The 18,249-nt window shown below is 65.0% G+C and overlaps 2 protein-coding genes across 8 annotated transcripts in view; both read left to right on the top strand.

Moving 5' to 3' along the window:
* Positions 1–3,282, top strand: part of HIP1 (huntingtin interacting protein 1) — a 51,654-nt gene extending 48,372 nt beyond the window's left edge. For 3 of the 4 annotated variants that reach the window (XM_087751814.1, XM_087751817.1, XM_087751816.1), the window contains exons 29-31: positions 122–183; positions 774–885; positions 1,213–3,282. In XM_087751814.1, the coding sequence (XP_087607940.1) occupies positions 122–183; positions 774–885; positions 1,213–1,223 (185 nt within the window). In that variant the 3' untranslated portion in view covers positions 1,224–3,282. The remainder of the gene's footprint in view (positions 1–121; positions 184–773; positions 886–1,212) is intronic. The other variant, XM_087751815.1, reaches the window with a different exon arrangement.
* Positions 3,283–4,684: 1,402 nt separating this feature from the next.
* On the top strand, positions 4,685–18,056 carry POM121 (POM121 transmembrane nucleoporin). Of its 4 annotated transcripts, XR_015703378.1 has the most exons (14): positions 4,685–5,122; positions 5,205–5,399; positions 5,690–5,854; positions 7,715–7,795; positions 8,114–8,285; positions 9,375–9,466; positions 10,312–10,382; positions 11,118–11,242; positions 11,643–11,745; positions 12,067–12,243; positions 12,574–14,292; positions 15,013–15,141; positions 15,357–15,628; positions 17,346–18,056. XR_015703378.1 is itself a non-coding variant. In XM_087751395.1 (13 exons), the coding sequence occupies exons 1-13, from the start codon at positions 4,824–4,826 to the stop codon at positions 15,449–15,451; spliced, it is 3,420 nt and encodes a 1,139-aa protein (XP_087607521.1). In that variant the 5' UTR covers positions 4,685–4,823; the 3' UTR covers positions 15,452–18,056. The 4 variants fall into 4 exon arrangements, 3 of the variants coding, with proteins under 3 accessions (XP_087607521.1, XP_087607520.1, XP_087607519.1); XM_087751395.1 differs by having other exon boundaries at positions 11,121–11,242; positions 15,357–18,056; XM_087751394.1 differs by having other exon boundaries at positions 12,070–12,243; positions 15,357–18,056.
* The last annotated feature ends 193 nt before the right edge of the window (positions 18,057–18,249 follow it).

The following is an 18,249-nucleotide window of genomic DNA, read 5'->3' as shown; positions in this document are numbered from 1 at the left end:
GCTGCCCCTCGCTGCCCGCGTGTCCCGTGGCGGCAGACCCTGCCAGCGGCGTGGGAGCTGCCAGCGGGGTCCGAGCTGGGGAGCGGAGCTCGAGGGGTGCCAGTGGTGTCTTTCTCCACAGACAGCATGGACTTCTCCAGCATGACACTCACCCAGATCAAGCGTCAGGAGATGGACTCACAGGTAGGAGGTTCCCCTGTGCTTTGGGAAACACACCCACTGGTGCCTCGTTCGGGCTAACGAGAGGCCGCCCAGGCTGGAGGAGAGGTGGGTGGGTGCAGGCACCCTGCCCGGCTGCCTGGTCCTGGGCACCTCCAGCTCGCAGGGAAAGCCCAAGGAGTGAAGGCAATGGCCAGGTTTGCCCAGGAACCGTGTGCAGTTGGTCCTCGAGCCTTCCCTGACGCCATCTCCATCACGGCACAACATCCCAAAGGCCTCTCCCTGCTCCTGGGTGCCCCTGGGCTGCCCCACAGCGCCCACCTCCACCTCGCACGGGGCATCCCCGGGGAATTCCCCTTCCCAGCGTGCCCACGCAGGTCGCTCTGCCTTCCCCTGCCTGCACAGGCAGTGCCCACCTGAGCTCGCTCCCCTCCCCAGGACCGTTTGCCATCGGAGCACTCATGGGATGTACCTCAGTGGTCTTTGGGCTTGGTATCGGGGAGATAACGGGTGCGAAAGGGGGGTGCCCAGCCCCGCACGGCTCCGTGGCAGCTGGAGCACCCGGGTACTGTGCCGGGGCGCAGGGTGGCCATGGGGTGCTCGATGTCCTTCAGGTGCGGGTGCTGGAGCTGGAAAACCAGCTGCAGAAGGAGCGGCAGAAGCTGGGGGAGCTGCGCAAGAAGCACTACGAGCTGGCAGGAGTGGCGGAGGGCTGGGAGGAGGAGGGTGAGTGGATCCCGGTTCTGCTCCAGCTGGGAAGCTGCTCCGGGAAGGATGGGGAAGCCCTGCCTGCAGTCCAGGCAGTGAGCGGGCATGGGTTTCACTCCGGCTGGCACAAGCGGAGCCCAGGAGTAGTCGGCACACATGGGCAAAGCCACAGGGACCCTGACCTGTGCAAGAGCCTGTGGGACCCACATCGCCCCTGGGCAGGGTGCTGGGTGCTGCTGGGGCTCTGCCGCCCTGCGAAGCCCTGGGGTCCCAAGGGGATGGGACGGAGGGATGCTGGGGGCACCGCGTCGCTCCGCACCCCCTTACCCTCTCCCCCCTCGCCAGCTGCAGAGTAACGCCCGTGGCAGAAGCAGCCCGCAGGGGACACCCCGACGGCGGGCTGGGACCCAGCTCGGCGCAGCCTTTTGGGAAGATCCACGATAAACCGGTGCAGAAGCCACCCCGAAGCACACGCCCTCCGCGTCCCCCCCGCCAAGAGCCGCCTCCAGCGCCAGAGCACCGAGAGCCGCCTGGCGAGACCCCGGGGCCAGCAGCGAGGGCTCGCCGGCCTGACGCCAGCCGCAAACCGCACATGTATTTATTAGAGCTGCTTGGGGTTGGGGGGGGGTCTCGGGGGGGGTCTTTAACCCTTTAGTTTTGTTTTTGCACAGATTTTTCAGAACTCTTTGAGCCGGCTCTGGCTGAGTGAGAGCGGTCGGGTTTCTTTCGTCTCTCGCTGCTTCTCCAGCCTTAACCCGGTCCCTGGCTCGGCGCAAACATCCCCCCTCCCCGTGAAGGAGCCTGCCGCGGTGCTAAGGGCCCTGGGGGGTGCTGCCGGGTCAGGAGCCAGCTTTTGGGGTGCTGCTGGGCTTGGTGCTAGGTGTGCTCCCCCCTCCGGCGGGGGCACCGAGTGCCTTTGGCTGCTGCAGGGTGGCGGGGAGCGTTCCCGTGGGACAATGCGGCCGGTGGGACCAGGGTGCCGGCAGCAGTGCTGGGAGCGGCTGGCGGTGAGGAGGGAGCGGGCAGCGGGAGGGGTGCTGCTGTGAGCTCCTGCCCCCCAGGCCGGGTCCCCAAAATGCTCCTCCCCACCCCCCGGAGCTGGGCTGCCCTGCCCTGACAGATCACTGTGTTCATGCCAGCAATAAACCCTCCGCAAGGTGCTGGGCGCGGGTTTGGGCAGTCGCGATGCCACCGCACAAGCCACCAGCTCCTGGGGACGGGGGGTGGCTTTAGGGCAGCAGCACAGAGGGGCTGGGGGCAGCTGGGGTGCCCCAAAACCAGAGCACCCCGAAGCCAGAGCAAGCAGCTCCCTGTGCCCATTCGCTCTGGGCTGGTGCCACCTGTGTCTTTGCCACCCTCTTTGGTGCATGGGGGATCGGTGCCGGCGTTGCTGCGGGCAGGGGCGGCCGTGGGGCTGGCACTGACCGGGGAACCTTTGTGCCTTGGAGCAGGGGGCTCGGAGGGCAGGGGGGTGTCTGCCAGCTCCGGGCCCCCCAGCTCGCCTCGCTGCAGTGGGGGCGGTGGCGTCGGACTGCGCAGCGCTGTCCCCGTCCCCCACGGCCACCCCCATGGTCCTGCTGGTGCCCCTTGCAGGGCCAGGGTGTCTCTCCCGGCCTGGCAGCATCGCTGCCTGCACCCTGCCTTCAGGCAGCTGCCCTGTCCTGGGGGGGGGAGAGGCAGCCAGACCAGCCCCCTCGGGGTGATGGGGGTGCAGGATTTGGCCTTTCTCCCTTTAGGAAGGGGTGGCTGGGCTGTCACCGCGTGCTTTCCCACCTCAGCCCTCGGCTGGCACTCGGAGCAGTGGGACCCACCTGCGTCCCCTGCCTGGCCAGGCCATCACCACGGCCTCGGGGCTGCCACCCCCTACGCACAGGAGAGCGCAACCGTCCACCGTGCAGGGACCCGGTGTCCCCGCGTCCCTCAGCCAGCCCTGCTGCCAACACACCCGCTCCATGCCCCCAGCCTGCCCGGGACCCCTCAGGGACCTCGGGGCTTCCCCCCCAGTGCTCCCACTGCCGCCCCACGCCTCGCCGCAGCCAGACCCCGACCCGCGCCGGCTCCCCTCCGGCTGCAATACCAACCATCCCCTTTCTGCAGGACACAGGGAGCCCCAAAACCCTCCCCGCTCTTTTGAGGGGGGGGGTCTTGCCTGCGCGGGGTACCCCCAACTACCTCAGGCCTCCAGGCCGGGTCGGGGCCAGGGGGCGGCGAGGGGGTTGCGGTGGCGGCGGGGGCTCGGGGACGGTGGTGCTGCTCTCGGCTGAAACCCCTTCTTTTTGTATCTCGGCCGGGCGGTGGCAGGGACGGCGTCCCCCACGCGGTCCCTGGCGCTGGTGGCGGGGACAGCGGGGGTGCCCCTCCACTGCAGGTTGGGTTGATTGTTTTTTTTTTTCATTATATAATAATAACTACTAAGTTGTGTGGTTTCGATTTTTCGATAAAGCCTTCAGCCCTGCCCGGCCGGCTCCGGGGTGGGTGGCAGGGGACCTGTCACCACGGGGGCCCTGGGGCTCTGCCCCGATGGGTGTGCTGGGTGCCCCCAAAAAAATAACTTGGAGAGATGCTGCTGAGGTGACCTGGTGGTGTCCCGGCGATGATGTCCCCCTCCCGGCTCTGTCCCCAGGGCCACCCTGCACGTCCCTTGGGAGGGGACCAGGAGCTGGTCCCTGCTCAGCCCTGAGGAGCAGGGGGGGCTTTGGCCTCCCCGCCGCCCCGGTCCCTTCCCGGGGCGTGATGTGCAGACCCCCCTGCCCTCCCCGCCTGCACTGCAGGGTCACCCTGGCAGGGCCGCGGCACGGGGGTCCTGCTGCTGGGTGGCCGCTGGGGGCCGTGGACAGGGCGATGCTCAGGGGAAGGTCCCCTCCCAGGTGTGACGCTGCAGCGGGACGTCACGCTCCCGGGGTGCCATCCCACCCTGGGCAGCACCCAGGGTCCCCCAGCCCTGGCCGGGGCCACCTGGCCCCCCTGTGCTGCAGAAAGCCTTGTCACAGCCTGTCCCCGCGGCCATGGCCTGTCCCTCCAGCCCTGTTCTGCATGGTCCCTGCCACGGTGGCCTTGCTCTGCAGGGCACGGCAGGGCTGCAGAGGGTGCAGGCAGCTGGCAGGCAGCAGGGCGGGCAGCACTCCATCCCCCGGGGAGCCACGTCCCCGGGGGACCCGGTGGCGTAGCCAGCCGGAGTGGCCTTCCCACGGTCCCCAGCACCGCGTGGGGTGGCTCGTCCCCAGGGACAGGGGCTGGCCACGCAGGGTGGTGACCGGGGACAGGGGCCGTGTGCCCAGGGGTGCCTGCAGTGTTGGGTCATGTGTGGGGTCAGGATGGGGACGTGTGGAGACACGCAGGTGACAAGGGGGGATGCGGAGGCTGGAAGGGGCCGTAGGGGACAGGGTGGGGACGGGGACGTCTAGGGAGGGGGACACGGGGATTGGGATGGCACCGAGGACATGGGTTTTGGAGCGGAGACGGGGAAATGGGAATGCGGGTGGGGGAGACGTGGCGGGAACGGGGGCTGGGGACAGGGACACAGCGGCTAGGGTGGGGGACACCCGAGGGACCAGGGGCCCCGGGCTGGGACGGGGCTGTGGGGATGAAGATGGGGGCCAGCGGGGGGGATGGGGGCCAGGGTGGGGCCAGAGGGGCTGGGATGGGGCAGTGGACACCGCGGCGGGGACACGGACACGGGCACGGACACGGACACGGGGGGGGGGGGGGGGACGACACCGGGAGGCACGGCCGCGCCGGGAGGGACTGGCCCCGCCCACCCCGGGCAAGCCCCGCCCAAACACGGGGCAAGCCCCGCCCGCCCGCGCGCAGTGCATGCCGGTCGGCCGCCGCAGGCGCGCGGCTCGGCTGGGTTTGGCTGGGCTCGGCGCGGCTCGGCTGCGTTCGGCTGGGCTCGGCTGCGTTCGGCTGGGCTCGGCGCGGCTCGGCAAGGCTCGGCTGCGCCCGGCGCGGCGGCAATGGCGGGGGCCGGGCCGGGCGCGGGGCGCTGGGGGCGGCGGGGCGCGGCGGCGGCGGCGGCGGCGCTGGCCCCGGCCCTGGGCTGCCTCTGCCTCCTGCTGCTGCTGCTGCTGCTGCTGCTGCCGCTGCTGCGGGGCGCGCTGGTGGGCGCGGCGGCGCTGGGCGCGGCGGGGGCCTGGTGCGCGATGCGGCCCGGCCCGCCCGCGCCGCGCCCGCCCGGTAAAGCCACCGCCAACGGCGGCCCGGCCGCCGCCTCGGGCCGGCCCGTTAAGGCCCCGCCGCGCCGCCTCGGCCTCGGGTAAGCGGGGGCGGCGGGAGGGCGGCGGGAGCGGGGGTGGGAGCCCCGCGCCCCGGCGGCGCTGACCCCTCTGTCCCCGCAGGGCCCCGCCGCAGGCCCCGCGCCGCCGGTACCCGCTGCCGCAGGCCCGAGGCGCCGCGCCGCTCGGCCTGCCCGCCGCCCGCTGGGAGGGCTGCTCGCCCCGGAGCGCGCCCTGGGCCCGCCGCGCCGCGCCGCTCCGCAGCCCCGTCACCGTGAGGATCGCCCGGCCGGCCGCCGGCCTGGCCCGCTCCCCGGCGTGAGTAGACGGGAGCGGGGACCGGGCCCCGCTGCAGCTGGATGGGGCCGGACGGGGAGGGGGGAACCGGTTCCCTGGCCCTCAGCCGGTCGCGCTCCCCCGGGGAGAGCCCGCTGCTCTCGGGCCGGCAGCGGCCGCTCGGTCCCTGTCTCCTTGCGGGGAGGGTTGCAGGTCCCAGACCTCCCGCAGAGGCTTCGCGGGAGGGCCCGCACCCCCCTTCCCTGGGGGCGGCGGGGGGGGATCGCGGCGGGGGGATCCCCCCTTGCCTAAGGCTTTGCTTCGCCTCGCAGCCTGGAGCAGCTGATCTCGCCCGTGGCCTTCCCGGCCAACAGCAGCCTGGACCCATGTGCAAAGGAGACGGTGCTGAGCGCCATCAAGGAGAGCAGGAAGAGGGCGGTGGAGGAGGAGGGGGAGGAGGACCAGGCTTTTGGGAACGATCAGGAAAGCAAGCGAAGGTAATAAGGCGGCAGTCCGGGTCGCTGCCAGTGTGTTGGGAAGGTCGTAAACGGGGTAAAAAGCGCTTCAGTGGTGACAAATGGGACGTGTCCCGGAGCGCGCGGGGCCCGGTGTGACCAGGAGGCTGGGTTGGAAGAGCGCTGTGGGAAGTGAACCGCGGCGAGGAAGCATGCCCAATCACCCGGCCCTCTGGGCTGTGGCAGAAAGGCCTCCGAGACTTTGGGTTGTCCTTGAGATCAGAGGGATGCGGTTTAGGTTTTTGTCTGGGCGAGCTCATGGGTCAGGCGTGTTCCCCTGCGTCGCTGGGGTTGGGAGAGGCTGGGACGTGGTTTGGGGAAGCCTGGCAGGGAAGTGGCTTCTGTCATTCCTGGGGAAACATGGTGGGAAGTGCTGGTACCTGCTGTGGGCTCATCGTCTCTGGCCTTCTGTCAGCCCCAGGCTTCCAGGAGAGACGGGATCCCTAGGTCTTACAGCCCCGGGTGGAAGCATCGCGCTTTAAAAGATCTGCATGCTTCCTTTGTGTGCTGTAGCTAGCAAAAGGAGGTAAAAACACAAGGGTAAACAAAAGAGACTATCTTCTGCTTTTGTTAGTCAAGGTCAGCGATTTCCAGCGCTGAGCTTGAAGAAATGAGGGTACAGCGTCTGTTCCGGTGCTCTGGGAAGGACAAGGCGTAAATCCTGGGTGCCAAGGTCTGCCGGAGCCTTTCTAACTGCCCGGGCACAGTGCTGCCTCGCTGTTCTCCCCTCCTGCCTCCTTCCCACTTGTGCGCGCGGAGGCCGTTCGCCTCCTGCCGCTCTGCCCCTCGTGGGCCGGAGCTGCCTGCCTGGGCCTGAGCAGGGGAGCAGAGAGACCACAGAGGAGCGGTGTGGGCAGTGCCGGGGCGCTTTGCCCCGCGTGCTGCGCTGGGGCGGCCCTGTGAGCGCAGCGGGGTGAGCGGCGGTTTGCAGGGAGCCGCCAGCTGCCTTCCTGCTGCGGCAGGGCATGCTGTCCTCTCCTCCATCGCTGGATTTCCCTCTACCTTTGAACCTCTACCTCGGCTTGGTGAATCCGAGCCACGCAAGAGCTGAGCACGACGACAACAGGATGGGTGCGCAGATAGGATCAGCTTGGTTTTTTTCTTTATTCTATTTTTTTAACACGCCACTACCCAGCTCTGCCACAAAAGCCAACTTTGATGGCATTAAAGCCTGGCAAGCATTAAGAGTGCTTGTAGGCAGAAAATCCTGCGACCTTTGAGGGCAGAAAGGAGCCTGCGTCAGCTGGAGAGCGCTGGATCGCCTCTGCGATGGGCTCAGCCTGCTTGAGCTCGAGGGAAGCGCTTGGGCTAAGTGACAGAGCTGATCGTACACCTCCAGCTCTGCTTCGCAGCAGGGTTTGCTTTGAGACTTTCAGACTTCAGATCTTCACTGAATCATTGTGGGAAGGGGGATTCGGTTTCTGACTCAAACAGTCCAGGGCACTAGCTAGGGAGAGGTAGGAGATCTGAGTTTCGGAGCTCAGGTCCGTTCCAGAAATGAGCTGCTGAGACTCTGAAATGTTTTGGCTTAGAATAATGGATTTCAGCAAAGATTTCATTACATCAAAACTACTCTGCCCAGCAGGCAGCTGCTGGTGCTTGGGAGGAGGCAGCTCAGGGTGAGAGTCAGTGAGGACAGGACCAGGTGGAGAGAAAACCTGCAGCAGGATGGGAATGGGGAAAACCTCTGTTCTTGGGTATTGGGTGACAAGAAAAAAAAGCAAGGTTTGTGCTTTCTCAGTGCCAAGCCCGCCTGGAAGGGGTCTTCTCCCGAGGCTGGGAGGGCAGCCCCTGCCTCTGCTGCCTCCACACCACCACAGGCTTCTGCCCTCTCTCCCGCAGGCGCCACGATAGCAGTGGAAGTGGGCAGTCGGCGTTTGAGCCACTGGTAGCCAACGGTGCCCCTGCCTCTCTCATACCCAAGTAAGTGCCCATCGGGCCAAAAGCAACTGCTGTGAGCTGGGAGGGGGGTCCGAAAGCCTGCAGGCTCTGGGAAAGGTGCTTGGCTTTTGTTTGCAAAGCTCAGCTTCGAGGGAGAGCAAGAGAGACCGTGGCCATGCCTTCAGTCCGTCACCCTGAGCGCAGGCCGGTGGCCGAAAGGGCTCTGCTGCTGCTGAGGCCTCTTTCCAGGCCTTGCGCTGTGAGAAAGAGCAGGGTTGCTTTCCTCCACCCGCCCTGCATTTAAAGGACCTGTGGGCAGAGCAGTGGGGAGCTCATAAAATCTTCTTTAACCTCCTCTAGGCCTGGCTCTCTGAAGAGGGGCCTTGTCTCGCACTGCCCGGATGACTGCTCAAACAAGAGGTCACGCACCTCTTCCCTGAGCTCCCTCAACAATACGTACGCTGGCGGGATCCCCGGCTCCATCCGCAACGCCATCGCCAGCTCCTACAGCTCCAGCCGGGGCCTCTCTCAGGTAGGAAACACCCTGCCGAAGGCAGCGCTGGAGCCCAGCGCAGAGCAGCTCGACCCTCCTCCGGGATGGCCCCGCGTAACTCAAACCCTGGGCTCACAAGAAGAGAGCGGTGTCGCTGGGTGCCTCCAGCAAGCGCTGCGGGGAGCCGGTGGCGCTGCGGGGAGCCTGTGGTGCTGCAGGGAGCCTCCGGCGCAGCTCAGCCGGGCGGTTTCATCTCGTGGGTTAGGCAGGCTGCCGGGCTGGCAGCGGCGGGCAGCGATGTTTCTTGTCCTTCGGTGCACGCTGCTGGGGGAGCCCCCAGGCTGAGCTGTCCTGCTGCGGTGCTTGTTTTACACCGAAGCAAGAAGGCTGCTTTTTTCCCCCCTCCCTACTCTGCCTTGGCCAGCCTGCTAGGGTAGATAGATCCAGGTGAAAGGAAAAAAAAAATCACTTTGCTGCGCTGCCACTTTTTCAGCTGGAGTCAGCAAGTATTGGAGCCATGCGCTCCCACTTTGACCCAGGTCCCCTCAGCAGCTGCTGAGCTCTAATAAAACACTGCTTATCTCCTGGGTCAGGCTTGCAGATGTGACAGTGGGATGTAGCCATGGCTCATGGAGCTCTGCAGTCTGTGTGGGGAAGGGTTTCCTCCAGAATATATTGGTAGGGAAAGGTTTCCTCTGGCTGGGGTGAGTCTAAAATCCTTGAGGTGGGATCTGTCTGCTCCGAGCTCCTGGTGAGGTGGCCAGCTCCTGCCAGAGCAGCCCCGCGCACGTGAGGGCGTCTGAGGCAGCGGGGCAGCCTCTGCCTGTGCCGCACGAAGGCAAGAGCCGGCATCTGGCCAGCAGCGTCCTCCCTCCCCGTCCTCCCGGCCAGGCTGTAATGAGCCTGCAGGCTGCTTGCTCCCAGAGCAGATTCAGTTTGGGGAGGCCAGACTTTGCCCTCCAGGGAGTGCGGAGGGGAGTTAAGCGGTGGTGAAGCAAGGGAGGCTCTGGACTTGTTAGCCACAGCCCTGGGAGATGGGATTTAATCTGCGGGCGAGCAGGAGGATGGGAGGCCGTGCTCCCGTTAGCCCCTGTGCTGAGTTACTGCTGGTCTTTCTCTGCGTTCCAGCTGTTGAAGAGAAGTGGTGTGAGCATGTCCCCGCTGTCCAGCCCAGCGTCCTCCCGCTCCCAGACGCCGGAGTGGCCTCTCAAGAAAGCCAGGTAACCAGCTGCTCGCTCGGCGAGCGCCCGCTCGTCGATGCCAGCCAGGAAGAGAGCAGTCGCCTTCCCAGCCATGCTGGTGCCCAAGTCCCGCTCTCCACCGGAGTCAGGACAGTCCAGGCCCCTTTGAGACGTGGCTGCTGGGTCACCCCCCAGTGTGGAAACCCCCTTGTTGTGTCAATTGGCATCCCTGCCGCTTTGTTACACTGCGGTCCCGGCGGCAGCGCTGAGCTGCATCATCCCTGCCCTGCTCCCAGGCCGGGTTAGAGATTTAAGGGCTCAGGTTGCCGCAGAGGCGACATTGCCTTGTGGCGTTGGCGTGGCCTGGGTTGCTGGTTGCTGCAACGTTGGGAAGAGACAGGCCCCAATTTTTGCCATCTCCTCAAAATCATTTCAGAGGAGCTACTGTAGGGTTGTGTTTTAGCGCCTGCCTCGGAGCGCAGGCCCTTGTTCTCCTCTCTCCCGGCTCAGAGAAGTTCTTTATGTCAGAACTAAAACTGACACAACCGCCCGCCCTGGTGACAGGGTGGGTGCAAGCCAGGGACCTGCGAGGGGCAGTGGCACCCGTCCAGGACCCCTGACTGCCGCCCTGAGGCTGACTTGTCCTGCGGAGGGTGCGCAGGCTCGGCAGCCCGGCCGAGCTGGGGTCCCGGGGAGGGGAGCAGGTCCTCTGCCTGGAGCTGGTGAGGGCAAGGCTGTTGTCCTGAGGTCTGTTGTTTGATGGAGGCAAAGAAACGCACCAGGGATGCCGGTGGGAGTTCTTGGCGTGTTCGGTCTCATCCTGCTCCCTGGGGACGGGGCCAAGCCTGGGGTTGACTCTGACTGGCTCTCTCCCCCCTGCGCAGGGAAGAGGAGTCGCATCGCTCCAACGCTTCCACTCCGGTGAAATCGGACAAGGAGCTGCAGACAGAGAAAGGTGAGCGTAGGTGGGCCCCAGCTCTCTGCCCGGGTTGGATGGGTCACCGGTGCGAGCAAGCAGCGGGACAGGAGGTGGCTGAGGTCTGCAGGTGGGATTGGCTTGAGACGTCACCTGGAGCCTAGGAACGTGCTGGTCCCAAGGCAGTGGCGCTTCTGCTGGCCTCAGCAACTGCCCTGAAGGGATTTCCAGGTGATAAGCAAGGGGTGCTGACAGCGTCGGTGTGCTTAGCAGGTGCCTGGGAGCTGGCTCGCAAGGGGGAACAGCAGCCCCTACCACCACTGTGGGTCCAGGTGTCAGCCGTGGGGCAAGATCTGCTGTGGTACAAACAGCACCCTGATCAAATTCTAGGCTGAGCTTATTCCAACGCTTCCTCAGCTAAAATGGAGAGGAAAACCGTTGTGCCTGTTGCAGACAGGGTCCCATGGCACAGCGCTAGATGTGGCTCGCGTGGTTTGTGGTTCGGGTAGGCAGCGTGCAAGGACCGTCCGTGGAGGTGGGAAGGGGCTGCTGCCCTGCGGAGCCCCAGCAGGCTCTTGTAACAGGCTGCCCCAAGATGTGTTGGGGCCAGCTGCTCTTCAGGGCATCGCAGCCTTGTCCTCGGCTTAAAGCCGTGCCCCTGGCTCTGCCCTCTGTGATGGGTCATCCACAGAGGAGTCAGAAAGGACAACCCCGTTGGTACAAACCAAACGCCTCCTCTGCCCGGAGCTGGTCCTGACTTGTCTCCTTCTGTAGCAGCGGAGACGCCGGTGCGGAAGAAGCAGAATTCCCTGAGCCCACCGTCCGTGTCGGGGAGCAGCGGGAAGCGCAAGCGAAAGATCCAGTTGCTGTCGTCTCGCCGGGGGGACCAGCTGGCGCTGGTACGTCGCTGTCTCGCAGCCCCTTTTGCCCTCCTCTGGCAATAGAATGTGCTCACTGCAATTTCTGCAGGGCTGGGGGGAGACTGACCTGCCTGCCCTCAGGAAGGAGGCCCCGTCCTTGGCCGAGTGGGAAGTGACGCTATCCCCAGCCCCAGTGTCTGGTGGGCTGTGCGTGATTGTGCTGCCTGCTGCCGGACCAGGTAATGGCCTGGGGAAGGCCTGCCGTGCCCTCAGCGCCAAGCCGGGGGCCAAAATGAATGGGGATCGGAGCTCCGCGGTAGCGTGCTGTGGCAGAACCACCTGCTTCACGGGTCTTGCGACGGCCAACCTTCACCACACGTTCAGAGAGGCTCTGCCGGCTTCCCTGAGAAGGAGCTAAGCTGCTGCTCTCTCTTGGCAGCCCCCGCCGCCTCAGCTGGGCTACTCCATCACGTCGGAGGACCTGGACGCGGAGAAGAAGGCAGCGTTGCAGTGGTTCAACAAAGTCTTGGAGGATAAGGCTGGTAAGGGCAGACCGGGAATGCGGAGGGGACGGCAAGGGGTAGAAACCCAGGGCCAGGGCTGGCAGGGCAGTGGGGTGTCTGCGTAGCGCAGGCTGGGGAAGCTCCTGGGCCAGTCCTACCTGGTCCTCGGGTCTGGGGATGCTCTTAGTGTCTTCAGACTCGGGAGAGCTTGTGCCCCAGAGTCCCCAGGGTGATGGGTGAGGTTCCCCAGGGCTGGAGCCGTGGGATGTTCGTGCAGTTTCCTTACCCGCTGGGGAAGCTGTGCTACGGGGTAGTTCCCCTACAGCAAATTGCGGGTCCTGATTTCTTGCTCCTTCCCAGTAGATGCAGTCCCCAGCACCACTGCAGAGACTACGCCCGTGTCCAGGCCGCTGGCGTTCGCCGTGACCTCCCCGGGGCCTGCACCTGCCTCGACAGCTCCTGCCCCGGCCAGCACCAACTTGCTCCTGGACAGCCTGAAGAAGATGCAGAGCAGCCAGGCTGCGCCCACGCCAGCAGGTGAGGAGGAGGAGGAGGGTCGGCAGAGCAGGACTTTGGCAGAGCAAGGCAGGCGCAGTGGGAGCTCTGCGTTGCCTCTGTGGGAGGCAGGTGGCAAAACTCCCTGTTCAAATGCTCTGCTGGCAGCAGAGCTGGCAGGCAGGTCTGGGGGGGCAAGTTTGGGGAAACTGAGCCCGTGGTCCCGTTGGAGGCTGCGGAGGGCTGGGTCTGTCTGGTACGGACGGGTGCTGCTCCGGGAGCCTTTGCAGCAGCGGGGTGGGTGCCTGGCAGGAGGGCGAGCTGTCTGTAGGTGACCCCCTGTCCATAACTAAGCTCTCTCCCCCTTTCCAGACTCCACTGGAGCTGCGGTAGCGTCCCAGCCGCCTTCATCAGCTGCGCAGCCGCCCGCTCCTGCTGTATCGCTGGAGTCGAGTTCTCTGCCCGCCACCTCTGCTGACACCAAGCCTGTGCCCGTGTTGAGCACGCCTGCCCCTGCTGCCCCCGCTGCTTTGGGGGTGCAGGCCCCCAGCAGCCTGGCACCTCCTGCATTCACGGAGCTGGGCCAGACTCCCAGCAAGCCTCCTTCCTTCCCAAAGCCGAGCATCCTTTTCGGGATGCCCAACACCCCTACCAGCCAGCCGGCAACGACTGCGGCTGCTGCTGCGCCCACCACAACTGCTGCTGCGCCCACCACGACCGCTGCTGCACCCACGACGACCCCTGTCTTCAAACCCATCTTTGGCACTTTGCCAAAAAGCGAGAGCGCAGCACCCTGTACGGCTGTTGTCTCCACCACAGTCACCGTGCCTGCGAGCTCAGGCCCTTCCTCAACATCCTCCACCACCACCGTGTTCAAGCCTATCTTCGGCAGCGTCACTGCAGCTTCATCTCCAGAGAAGGCCTCTCCTTTCGCCTTCAAACCAACGTCACAGCCGGCCTTGGCCGCAGATCTTCCAGCAGCCTCCACGACGACCCTGGCAGGGTTTGCAGGTCACCCTAACGTCATCTTCACCACCGCAGCTACGACTGCCACCACGCAGAGTTCTTCCACGGATGCCACCATTAAACCAGTCTTCAGCTTCGGACTCAACCCGCCCACCTCCACCGGCCCCACCGCCAGCCTGACCGTCACCGCTGCCACATCCACCAGCACGTCGCAGCCCTTCCTGTTCGGGGGCCCGGCCAGCTCAGCTCCCAGCACAGAAGCCAGCTTTGCCGCCCCAGGGCCCGTGTTCCAGTTCGGAAAGCCACCTCCAGCCACAGTCACTGCCACCACCAGTGTCCCAGGAGGCCCTGCCTTTGGCCAAGCACCTTCAAACTCGACGGCTCCTACCACCACTGTGGGCTTTAGCATATTTGGGAGCACCACACTGACCTCTTCTACCCCAGCCACCACAAGCCAAACGACGTTGACGTTTGGCTCCTCCGTTTCAGCTTTTGGCAGTTCCTTCAGCACAAGCGCGAAGCCGCCGCCGCCATATCCCAGCGCAGCCAGTCAGCCCGCCTTCAGCGCCGGTGCTGCGGAGAGCCAGCTGCCGGCCAGCAAACCCGCTGCCGGCCCCGTCAGCTTTGGCCCCCCGTTCAGTTTTGGAGCTCCCGCAGCCCAGTCCGCTGCTCAGCCGGCATTCGGCAGCGGTGCTCAGCCAGCCTTTGGCACAACCAGCGCCCAGGGCTCCTTCGGCACCAGCAGCACCCAGGCAGTGTTTGGGACCACCACATCGGTCTTCTCTTTTGGGACGGCCACCTCCACCACCACCAGCTTCGGTTCCACCACCCAGACCACGAGCAGCAGCACCGGCACCGCCGTCTTCGGCACCACCCCTTCTCCTTTCACCTTTGGGGCGACCGCGCAGCCGGGCCCCTCCGCCAGCGCCTTTGGGATCGGCACGCCCACCCTGAGCAGTGGCTCTCCCGCTGTGGCGTTCAGCTTCGGGGCAGGGCAGAGCGGGGCAGCCCCGGCAGCAGCGCCGTTCGGCTCTTCCTTGACGCAGAGCGCGCTGGGTGCGCAGAATCAGAGCACGCCCTTCGCCTTCACCGTGCCCAGCACGCCCAACAAGCCCGCGTTCGGAGGTGAGTCGGGGCGGATGGGCCTTCTCGGGGGGGGAAGGGCAGGGCTAGATGTAGGCAGCAGCTTTCCTGCCAGACCTTGCTGAGCTCCCCAGCTCAGCAGCCCTAGAGGGGCTGGCGCTTGTGCTGTGCGGAGCCTTGCCGCACAAAGGGAAGGCGCTTCCGTCACTCACTGTCTGGGTCCCCAGCCCTCGGTGGCGGAGGGGAATCCTTAAATTCTGCTCCTTGGCCCCTCTGAACGCACCAGCTCCCTGGCTCCGCACGAGTGCCGAGCCCAGCCAGGCACCCTGCAGAAGCCAAGGTCTATGCCAGTGCTTAAAAGCAATCTGGAGCTTCTTGGTGAGTAGAAACTCTGCCAGCCAGTGATTGCAATCGCTTCTTGCTCGCTCCCTGAGCTTTTGCCTACCACTTTGCACCCTCGCTGGGCCATCTCGCCTCCCACAGAGCTGAAACCCACATGCTGAGCAGCTACTTGATCTAGAAAGACAGAGGCCTTTGTTCCTCCCTGGCCTACAAATCCTTCTGTGCTGCCCTGCTGGCAGGAGAGCCCAGGGATTACCAGGAGAGCACAATTTCTTGCATTAAAAGGGCTTCTCGGGTGAAGAGGGTGGTCCTGGGGGACCGTGGTGCTTCTCTTCCCAGAGGGAGATCTGTGCCGGCTCCCAAAGGCCAGGCTCTTCCTCCTTTGCCGACCCCAGCTCATAGTGGCGTGTTGCTTTCCAGGAACTCCTGCGCCCACCTTCGGGCAAAGCACGCCCGTCCCGGGGGCAGTGGGGAGCGGAAGCAGTAGCCTTTCCTTCGGGACGCCCAGCACTCCTGCCTCGGGCTTCGGAGGAGTCGGCGCTTCCTTTGGTAAGGAAGGAGTTGGTGCTTTGGCCTTGGGGAGCTGAGGGGTCACGTTGTCCCCTCGGGCTGGGGACGGCGGAAGGGCCAGGCTGTGCTCTGGGAGCCGGCTCGGGTGGTACCTGCTGGGCTTTTTGGGATGCAAAACCTCCCATTCCCCCCAGGACGGGGATTACGCTACCCCCCGTGCCACTCTGAGACCTGAGCAACCTTTCTGCTTCCAGGTTCGTCCACCCCTGCCTTTTCCATCGGGGCGGGATCCAAGACGGGCGCTCGCCAGCGGCTGCAGGCACGGAGACAGCACACCCGCAAAAAGTAACCTCCGGTGCCGCCAGGCCCCCGCCGCCGGCCTGCGCGAGGAGCCCCTGTGCGCCCGTGGGGGGCTCCGGTCTAGAGCCATCCCCATGGCGGGACCGGCGGCGATGGGGCCAGGGCCCCGCTGTCTCTGATGCCAGCCGGAGACCGTGCTGGGTGGCGGCGACCGGGGTGGGATGGGGTAAACCAAACTCTTCTTACTTGAACAGTTCCACAGCCAAGGCTGGATGAACCTCTGTACATATCTGCAGCGTTTCCTCCCTTACTTTATTTTGCCATGTTTCATAACGTGTAAATTTTTCCCCATTTGCTTCTTCTAGCTGTTCCCGTGCCCTCCTCCCCAGCCCCCCGCCAGTCAGCCCCCCGCCCCGCGGCACGGCAGCCGGCAGGGCCGCGCGTCCCCGCTCGGAGCCTGGCTGGAGACGTGCTGCCTTCCTGCCGGCCGCGGTTCCAGGCTGCTGAGGGACGCTGTCTTCACCAGGTCCCGAAACCTTTCCCTGTTGTTTCATCCCGTGGCCTGGTGAACACACTCCCTCCGGAGGGCTCTGCTTCGTTGCCGTCCCCGCAGAACACGAGCCGGGCTTAGTGCCGGCCCGGCATGGGCGTCTCGGTGCCGTGGGCGTCTCGGTGCCGTGGGTGACAACCCCCTCACCGTGACTTCATCTCCCGTCAGACCTCCAGCCGAGGTCCCAGGCTACGGCACATCCTCGGCTGGCGGCGTGGGGTGGGGACGGGGGTCCCTCCACCCCTCTCCCGGCCGCCACGCAGCGCCCCCGGCCCTCGCCGCTCCCCGCTGGGCCGCCGGCTCCCCCCGCCCCGCTCGTGTGAAGCCCCCTCTGTTTTGCTTTATTCGTGCTCCCGTTGCGATGCGCTCATTGAATCGAGTTTGGAGGAAGAACTGAACCGTGTGCGTGGCGGCATGTTGGTTATGCCGGATTTGCTGTTTGGAGTTTCTTTTTTTGGGGGGCACCCGTCCCTTTGCGGGGGACGCGCCCTGGCTAATTGGGTGTTGACAGTAGCATCACTGCGTGGCTACTCGCGCTGGGGGAGTTGTCCCTTCGTCGTGGGGACTGAAAGGCAGGCAGCCGGGGCGGGGGGCTCCAGCCCTGGCAGTCTCTCCCCTCCCTTCCCCTCTCCTGGTGCCCCCTCCCCACCTCGGGGTGCTCTGGAGCCGCTGACGGAAGCAGGCCCGAGCAGATGCGTTTCCCCTCTCCAAATCCAAACTGGTTTTCATTTTTAGCTCATCCCCAACCTTTTTGGGTTTTACCAGCTCCTAGGAGCTACGGTGCTGCCTCCCCTCTTCCCAGCCAGCCGGGAGCGGGGTCCTTCCCCTGCCTGGGAGCTCCTACGGGAAGAGACTGCCGGAGCCGGGGGTCGCCCCGGAGCCGCCCCCCACCCTGCCGCGGGCGAGGGACGGGCACCCCTGCCCGCGGGCTCCCCACCACTTCCAGGGGTGCTTTGCTGCCGGGTTTTTTTACTCTCCGAGCCGTGTGAGTGTGTGTGTCTGCCGAAGTCTAAATTAAAAAAAAAAAAAAAAAAAAAAAGAAAAAAAAATCACAAACAAATATTTAAACGTTTTTTAACAAAATAAAAATTTATTTTTATATTTAAGCTAAATTGCCTTTGAATTCCTTCAAGCTTGGTTCAGTGAGGTTGCCAGACCCCGCAGCGCTGTTGGTAGTGTTTCGCTGTGCCGTCGCAGCCCGGTGAGGAGCCGGCCCGGGCCCCGGCTCTGCCCGCAGGAACGAGCTGCTCCGGGGAAAGGCAGCTACGTCCCGCGGGCTCTGCCGCACACGCTCCTCCCGGCCTGTCACGACATCTCCTTCATTTTAAAATGTGATGTATGTGGATGTGACTAACCCCTTTTTTCTTCTTTTTTTTAAAATTCTTTCTCTGAGGATGAGGAGCGGGAGCTCTTGCGCGTTACGGTGACGAGCGGTTTTTCTTGTCCGCCAGGATCGAGGCGTCTCTCCCAGCAGGCGGAAGGAGGGCAGGTGACCGGGCTCTGCGCGGCGCCGGGGGCAGAGGACGTGCGGGCAGGCGCCCGCCGCCGCCGCTGGCGGGGGGCTTTATCCCCGCCCCGCGTAGCCGAGGGGGCAGAGGGCTGCTCCAGCAGCGCAGACCCGCGCGGGAGGAGCCGGCCTGGGCAAACGCGTCCTTGGGGGTCAGAAAGCGGCTGAAAAGGGGTGAGCGGACGTGAGGGCGCTGAGCCCGGAGAGCGCCCGCGGGTGGCGGGGGCAGGATGGCGGCGCCGGGGTTTGGCCAGGTCGGCTCCAGCAAGACCCGGGTGGCAGAGGGAGATGGGGAGGAGCAGGGTGGGAGGCGAGGGCACCCTGGGGAGCAGCGGCTCTGGGTGCTGCCCCATTTTAGGTCCCAAGTGCCCCGCGAGGAGCAGGGCTGCATCCCGTCCCCGCCGCACGGACCCTGCTGGGAGAGACCCTCGCGCCTGGGCCGCCGCGCGTGGCCGGGGGAGGCTGGGTTTTAACTCAAGCTGAAGACTTGGATCATTCCTGGTGTGGCTGATGAGGATTTTTAGTGTGAATGTGCAATTTTTTTCCTTGCTTCTTCTGTCCCTGGTTTAAAATAAAAAAAAAAAAAACCTGTGTTCACATCGGCCATGCCCGTGTCTGATTCCAGGGCCTGGGCAGGGCCCCGCGCGTACAGGGCACCGCTTTCCAACACCCTCTGGCTCTTGTGTCCTTGCTCCCCTGCTCAAAGGCAGGTGCATGGGCAGGAGGATTATTATTAATTATTATTTCACTTTTTTCACCTTTTTTCCCCCCACTCTGCCTCTGTTTCAGG

This window comes from Nipponia nippon, unplaced genomic scaffold (genome assembly GCF_047370975.1).
Source record: "Nipponia nippon isolate SJK-2023a ecotype South Korea unplaced genomic scaffold, ASM4737097v1 scaffold_15, whole genome shotgun sequence".
NCBI lineage: Eukaryota > Metazoa > Chordata > Aves > Pelecaniformes > Threskiornithidae > Nipponia > Nipponia nippon.
The sequence above is the reverse complement of the archived record's forward strand: the minus strand, read 5'-3'. Positions and strand labels throughout refer to the sequence as shown.